The sequence below is a fragment of the Pholis gunnellus genome (genome assembly GCF_910591455.1).
Source record: "Pholis gunnellus genome assembly, chromosome: 14".
In the NCBI taxonomy this organism is placed as follows: domain Eukaryota; kingdom Metazoa; phylum Chordata; class Actinopteri; order Perciformes; family Pholidae; genus Pholis; species Pholis gunnellus.
The window spans coordinates 4,206,551-4,214,622 of NC_136541.1; the positions used below are offsets into that span (position 1 = coordinate 4,206,551).

Here is an 8,072-nt window from a genome sequence, read left to right on the forward strand (position 1 = left end):
CTACACTGTCTCCACTCGGCTGGGATCATGGGGTACTGAAATGTAAAGGAGAAAAATATTCATTCACAAAAAGTGTATTTGTATATATATATATATATAGTATTGTATTATATCATTCAACAAAAGGATCTAAACCAAAGAATAATATTAAGGTACAAAGTGTTCAAGTGTGCTTTGCATGTATTCTGATCACTCCAGTGACATAAAAGTCAGTTATATGTTTAATGGATTTGAATTCACTGAGGAGGGTTGAAGACTTGCACTATCTTTGGGCACCGACACCATCTTGTGGAGATGTCTTTAACAGCAAGGCCCAGTGACAGTCTCCTCAATTTTGATAAATTGCAACCTTATAAATCTAAAAATATATTTTTGTGCAGACTTACATGAGACTATAACCGTTCTTCTAACTTGGTGTTTTTACGATTGGTGAGAAAAAAATGCCCATAAAGTATGACAAAAATATATAATGTTTCCCTCATGAATATTAACACAATTTGATGTCTCCTTTCCAGAATAAAACCTAAAGCACAATTTTGGTCAAAATGACACATGGAGCATTCATTGACTCAGTTTCTAAAAGCACATTTCCTATCAATACCTATAAACATAGTTAGTTTTATTGACATATTTCTCAGCATTTAAATGAAATTAGTCTGCAGCCATCCTGAAGCATGCATATACATCTGGGGATAGGGACAGTGAAATCACATGATGCATTGAACTATTTTAAATAATTGCTTTGGTATTTTCCTTTTCTCTTTTGGTTTGTTAGTCAACTGAATCTGTGTGGACCAAGAACCACAAGGGAAATAAATGTTGTTTTTCTTAAGGTTACCCTTAATAATTTCTAAATGTGGGTACATTTGTAAAGCTGTACAGATAGTCCTCTAAATTTGGCTAATTCATTTTTCAAGTCTAATGTTCTTATCTTACCTGAGAGAGACTCCTCCTCATCTTGCAACACTGTCTCCTCAGAGACCTGCTTTGAATGGGTGACCTCTTGATCTTGATCGTTCTCCTTGTCTCCCTGAGGAGCAGGGTGGGGCTCCTCCTCGTGTTCGTCCTTGCCCTCCCCCTCTGCCTCTGCCTCCCCCTCCCCAGAGTCAGTGCTCCTGATGCTGAGGCGCCTCACACGGTACATAACGTCCACCTCCCTCATGCGGGCCAGGTGCTCAACTGCCACGCGACCCGGAGAAACAGCCAGCTTGGTCTGCAAGGCTTCCATTCGCTGGGCGGGGCCCTTGCTCCTCCTCTCCCCCTCTAAGCTAAGAGACAGCCTGCGGTCTAGGTTTGGGGGAACTGAGAGTGGCAGTCTATCTGGCGGAAACTCCGGTAACCCTGGGTGGTCTCGCCCCAGATGAGTCCGTACACCGAGTCTATGCTCTGGAGTAGCAAATGGCTTCTTTTCTTGCTCTTGCTTGTCATCAGGCAGTGTACTGTCTTGTCCCTCACACTCACTTTTCACTTCAGCTGTCTGTTTGTCTGCAACGCCCGCAGGTGTTTCTCCTGTAATGGCTTCCTTCTCTCCCAATTCTGCTTCCTTAGTTGCTGTTTCACTAGCACTCTGTTCCCCTGTGACTTGTGGGTCTGCTGGCGCATCAGTTGCTAATATTGTGGATGCGCCGTCCTCCGTAGCTCCATTTGCAGGGATGCGCTCAGCAGGATTAACTGCGCCCAAATCGTCTTCTGTCTGAGCATTGTCTGTTTTGTCACCCCCTCCCACATTTTCCTCTGTCATTGAATGCTGCTCCCTTGTTTCAGCACACAGGTCAGACCCTGACTGATTCAAACTTGAGTCATTTGGCTCCTCTGTTTTTGTATCTTCTGCTGGACTTTCTAAGGCGGCGCGTCGCGGCGGACTGCCGTTTTGATTGGTCGAGCTGTCCGAGCTGTTCTCCTCGTGAAGCGGAGGCAATGGGCCCTGTCTCATCTGATTCTCGAGCTCTCTTTTACAAATAGGGCACTCCTCCTCTGATTCAGCACTGAGATCTTGAAGAGTATCTGCGTCATTAGGTTTAGAGCTGCCTGCGGACGCTTTATTGACATCCGCCGGGTCTCTAGGGTGACGCAAAGTCTGGCATATGTCCTCATAATCAGGAGGACTAGTGAGTGTAGAGGCGTCCTGCATTGGCTGTCTATCTGCCCACGGCACCTCAGCTGCTGCGGTGCGCGTTGTTGGACTGAAGTCACAAAGTGGTGTCTCGATAGGCTCATCCGGCAGCTCTAGTTTCACCGTCCTGCCATCGTTGCTCCGTCTGCGTGAAAGATGTGTAATAACCCTGTATTCTCTGAAACCTGTCTCCCGAGGAGGAACGGGGAGCTCCTCCCTAAGCTGCTTGCTGAAGGTTACTGACTTTGTTGCAGGCCTGGAGAAGGCGCTCTTGACTTCCCTGTATTCTGGGTCAACAGACCAGCTGACTGCACTGCGCCTAAGGCTGCTGGGTTTGTTGAGAGGTTCTGATGTCAATCGGATTTTGATACGCTCAGGGATTTGAACAGAACCATTTGGGACTTTATTGCTGGCAGTGCCTAGCTCCAAGATGTCTTTGTAGGCCTCGTTAAGGTCCTCTATGCACTTGTCAACACTGGGCTGTTTGCTGCTCTGCTGCTGCTGTTGATCCTGGACTTCTTTTTTGATGACCTCCAGCTCTTTCACAGCATCCCATGGACGCTGGCTGGCCGGTCTCAGCAGTAACTGCTCAAATGGCTCCTGCCCACTATTTGCTGCTGGTTTGGTTTCCTCCGCATTTCCTGAGGGTGGTACTGCTGGCTGCTGAGCTGTGCTCTTGTTCAGCTGGTTGGAGAAGGTGGAGGTCAGAGAGAAGGCGCTGTTGCTTGACAGTTTCAGGCTCTTCACTCCCTTTATAGGAAAGCTGAAGGCAGTGCCCACAACACCGCTGCTATCAGGAGGGACTTCAGTGCCAGGAGGGACAGGTTCTTGTTGTGCTTCCTTGTTTTCAGAGTCAGGTTTTTGGGCCTCTGGGCTAGTTTGTGTCTCCTGGTCTCTATACTGGTTTGCAGGCCAGGTACCCGACAGTTTCATCTCCTTGTAATGGTTTATCTTAGGGGGTCTACAGGGTACTCTTTTAAACATTTTGCTGCTCGCTCGACTGCTTGTTTTGCTGCTCGCTATGCTACCAGTAAGTGCTTGCAGCTCAGCTTCAGCTGAAGATGTGCTTTGGAGACTTTGGTTTGTTAAATGGCCAGTTTTGTTGTCACTAGGACTGTCCGCTGGGTCTGGTGACTTCTCATTGTTGTTATTCTGATCACGGATTGTTCCAGTAAGCTGCGGAGTAACAGGTACAGACACTAAACAAAAAATTGTCTCGCTAAGTCTCTTTTTTAGATTCTTGGATTTGTCTTTCTCTGGTGGTTCAGGTTGTTCCACCTTTTTTACTTCAGTTACAGTTTCAGAGACACCCTGGTCGGCCGGCTTGCATGGGGGAGGTGGTGGTTTACCCAGAATAGATGAAGGAAAAAACTGACTACGGTTTTGTTCAGGCCCTACACTTTCACTTTTTTTGTTTAATCCCCTGTTGGACCATCGATTACTGCTGTCGTTGTCAGTGAGAGCTGTTTTGCGGGTGTCGGTATTGAGAGCTGGCCCCTGTTGGGGAGGAAAGGCACTATCATGTGTAGATTGTCCTAAAATCTTAGCGGGCAGAATCTCTTTATTGATGTTACGGATCTTGTCTGAGTCAGTGAGAGAACTTCCGCTAGGCCCTCCTGAGATTTGCTTCACTCTTGGGTCTTCGGTGGGTAGTTGACGGGCAGGACCTGGTTGTTCTTCATGTCCTGAATGTACCAGTTTTCGATAGGATGCAGCACGTTCTCCATAATGTTCCAGCCATGAACCCGCCTGTCTGTAAAACCACCTTCCAGGATCTGAGTGCGGCATCTGCAGAGCTTCCGCCCTCCATCTTAGGTTTGCCATTTCATTGCGGTTCATTGAAACTGCTCTTGGGGGTGGGCCTCTTCTATAAGATGGGGGTGGGATGTAGCCTGGGGGCTCCATTCCAGTGAGGGAGTGTTGTGCGAAATAGTCTTGTCTCAGCTCCCCACCCCTTGGATAGTAGATAGGCCTTTCTTTTTGTTTGGCACCCTGCTCTATAGCAAGCATTTCTGCGCTACCCCTAGTCTGCTGGTGAGTCTCATATGACGGAGGCTTTAAAGGCCTGCTGAACCTGGGCTTTGGTAAAAGTGCAACATGGCTGCTTGGCCCTGCATTCCTACCCCACCGGTCCCTGACAACAGCACCACTATAGATATACCTACTATAGGGTCCAGAGAAGACAGTGCTGCTTATTCTCTGTTGTCTATCAGGTAGGCTCGGCCTGGAGGGAATGAGCTCTCTGCTGGCAGTTCCATCAGGTGACAAAACTCTGGGGAGAGACTGAGACTTTGCTTTAGTTCTTGGGTGAAAAAAACCCTCAGGTGTCCTCAGGCGGTACTGGTCCTGAGCCCACCTGTCCCCGTCCCCATCCGACAGCTGCCTTCCCAGGCCCACAGCAGGCCTCCACTCCTCTGTGCCGAGGCTCTGGCACTTCCTCTCCCCAGTCACCCTTAGCTGACCAGGGGCTGCATCCAGGTCCCTTAGCCAGGAAATGTCCTCCCATAGCTGCTGCGCTTGCCTCTCTGCTCTGTGTTCCTCTGCTGCAATCAGGGCCTGTGGCCTCCATGCGCCAGCAGAGGCCCTCAGCTCCCTGCCATCAGCATAGTCCAGGAGGATGCTAAAGTCCTGACCTCGCCTCCGCCAGTAGGAAACATCCCTCTCGTCATGGCTCAGCGGCTCTGAGTAAGTCAAACTGGGAACGTCGTAGAACCTGCAAAGACAGAAAAGTTCAGTGTGATTAAGATATTCAAAGTGACACAGAATGAGAGTGAGGTGCGCTCTGAATCTAGGTTGACACTTGCAAAACAGTCAATAGGTACAAACACAGAATAGTGTCTGAAAGGCAATATTCTTTTCATGATTGACAGTGTTCTGGTTTTTCCATTGTTTAAAAAAAAAACAATAAAAAGACACTATTGAAACATTGATACTTAAAGTGTTTTCAATAGGAAGACTTTCCCAAAACAAATCAAAATGTATATTATATGAATAATATATCACTTTCTATGATGATATACGAAAATAAAAACACCCTTTTTTAGATTTGATGATGCCAGTCTCAAGCATGTATTTTGGCTTTGGCAGTATTTGCTCTCCAATGCAACTTAATCAAGGAGAGCCAGCACATATGAGACAGAAGTGCTTAAGTCAGCGGCTCCCAAGTCCCTTGAAGAAACCATGAAATTGTGATGCTACTGCAATATGATCTGCATATTAAATAGTGCTGACCTTATCTTGTAAGCTGGTCATCTGGACAGCGACTTTGGCTCTTAGAGAAAGTCTGAGCAAAAACATCCCATAACCTGCACTGACATGATAGCACAAAGGACCTTTTTTCCCTCTGATTAACTGATCCAAGACTAAACTGTTCCCTTTTAGGAAATACAGTATGACCTACCGATAAACACTTTTAAAGCAGTCTGCTTCTCTAAGTTACAATAAAACATCATAAAGGAGAAAATCAGAAGAAGAGGCCCTTTTAGAACGTATATTTTATATCACAAGCTTTAATTTACATTTTAAACTTAACATAAAATGAGTGACTTTTGGCAGGCTCAAAACAGTCGTTCCACTGTAGTGTGATAAAGCAGTGCCGCCTGGAGATAATTTTAGTTATGGTTCCAAATGTACCTCTTAGGTGCAGGATATGGCTGTAATGCGTATTTCATTGCCAACACAATTATCTTAGAAATAGCATACTTAATTACAACAGATTGAGTCTACAAAAAAACAGAGCTTCTCTTCTTTGTGTTCAAAGGGGGTCATTTTGTTATATTGTTATTTTAATTTGGGAATTTTCCCAAGCAGTTGTAGTCATTTTCTTGGTGTGAAAGAACTGGACTGCCGAACGAATCCAACCTTGTTTTAAAGCCACCCTGATGCCAGTCAGTTGTAATGGAACGAGGGAGTGCGGGTTCGAAATTAAAACGTAACCGTCAGGTCTTTCAAATAATATGAATAAATCAATAATTGTATTTTCTCAGGCTAGTTATTACTTATGATACAACCACATAATCTGGTAATGATTTGCAGTAAGCAGTTCCATAATCCAACCATAATATACATCATGAATACATATTACGATATAAGTTTGAAAAATATCAAGTCTCGTGCAAAATAAAAGAGAACTCAAAATGAACTACAACGACCCTTTTTTAAGAGTCCCATATCTGCGCTGCTCTAAATCGCCGCGTTAGTCACCGTACTCGTTCATTTAAGCAGCAAAGTCAATGGATCATCCTCAGCAGCATATGCTACTGTATGGCTGAGGGGAGCCGCGCTGTGCACACTTGCCCAGCAACATGCTTACATCACAGAGCACGTGCTGGGCGGGATTCAGTGTGCCAGTGTTTATAGTGGAGTGATTACGCGCCTGTCTTGAGGCATGTTCAGTCCTCCTCAGTTTGCTCACTGTCTAGTGCTGCTGTTTACATCTGCCTGTCTGGAGGCTGTGGAGACGACGCCGGCGCTCGGGTGGGCTCCACAGAGACGCAAGCCACACCTCCGTGCGGGCATGTGAACACCTCAAACGGATGCAAAGGCACCTTTCATAATTCCTCATATGCCGGCATAAGATATGTCAGTGGTGCTGCTGCAGCCAGAGTGTTCTGCAGCTCTGGAAGGAGGGGAAAGGGAAGAGGAGGAAGGAAAAAAAAAAAAACCTGCGCAGTGCAGACTCAGTTTGCATGCAATACCAAAGGGCCCCAGTGAGAAAGAGGAGGGGGGGGGGGGGGGGGGGGGGGGGGTTAAGGGGAAAAGAAAGGAAGGTAAAGGGTGTGGGGGATCGCAAAAGAGAGGGAAAAAAACACTCACCCACTATCTGTGGCGAGAGAATCACCCAAGGGCTGAGCGTCACCTAGGATACCAATGCCGAGTTCTTTTCTCCTCAGGATCCTTTCCCCGCTCTCGTTGTCTGTGGCGGGGTAGCCCTTCACCAGTGCCTGCCTGCTGCCATAGATGCCCGTGATAGATGCCCCCCGGTCGGCCTCGTACCCGTTCAGTGTCCCCCGGCCAGCCCTGTTGTCCACGAGTTCGCGCTGGCAATCAGCAGGGCGCTTGTCATAAGGCGTGGCAGACGGAGGGCCGCTCTTGGGCAATTTGTATCCGTGCGAAATGAGGAGGTCCTCCACACTGTACATGGTGGCGCGGCTCTCTCACTTCTGGGCAGGAGGGCAAAGGTGGGTGTGTTGCCGCCTTATGCGCAGTGCTGCTGGTGGAGGCTGGAGCACGGTTGCTCAGCAGAGGCCATCACTAAGGGAAGGACAGGGGAAGGGAAGAGGTAACATGTGAACAGATTATTTCTGCATGCACTTCGAATCGCAGATGTCAGAAAATACAGACGCTTGTATTACATCTCCAGATGTGTGCAGGCGTTTTCCAGCATGGGCTATGTTGAAAGCTTAGAGATTGTTTTCCTAAATTAAACATGAACACGTGCTAAACACGGTACAGTCATTTGTGCAGACATTACTGTGTCTCCAAGGTTGACTCTGGAATGTACAGCTTCAGTGTTAAAGGTGCACACTGCAGAATTTAAGACCCCATCTTTTTTAATGCAGTTTACTGTCCTGAACATGGATTCTCTTCCAAATCTAGCCACGCCCTTCCTTCCTCCCAAAGACATTTTTATCATCTTTCCAAACTGTCCAAAACCATTGTGTACCATCATAGAGGAACGGCTACATTGAAAGTTGCTCCCATCTTTTAAACCTCTCTCTAAATATAGATTTCTCGACCATTTGTCTCCGATAAAGTAGTCAAAAATGTGATTTATCCTTAATAGAAACAGGTTCTCAGTGCAACATTAGTCTTCAGTAATTACAACCAGTTATTGTTCTCCAGACACTCATCAGCCTGTGAACAATACTGTGCTTCCGCCAATAGTCAAAAAACTTCACAAAAACTACGAAGAAATTCTCCAACATTAAGAAAAGAGAAGAGTCTGAGTGTCTCCTCC

At 46.7% G+C, this 8,072-nt stretch overlaps 1 protein-coding gene across 1 annotated transcript; it reads right to left on the reverse strand.

Moving 5' to 3' along the window:
• On the reverse strand, positions 1–7,254 carry jcadb (junctional cadherin 5 associated b; the record flags this gene model as incomplete). Its single annotated transcript, XM_079172933.1, has 3 exons — positions 1–35; positions 937–4,826; positions 6,929–7,254. The coding sequence occupies 3 exons, from the start codon at positions 7,252–7,254 to the stop codon at positions 1–3; spliced, it is 4,251 nt and encodes a 1,416-aa protein (XP_079029059.1).
• Between the last annotated feature and the right edge of the window lie 818 nt (positions 7,255–8,072).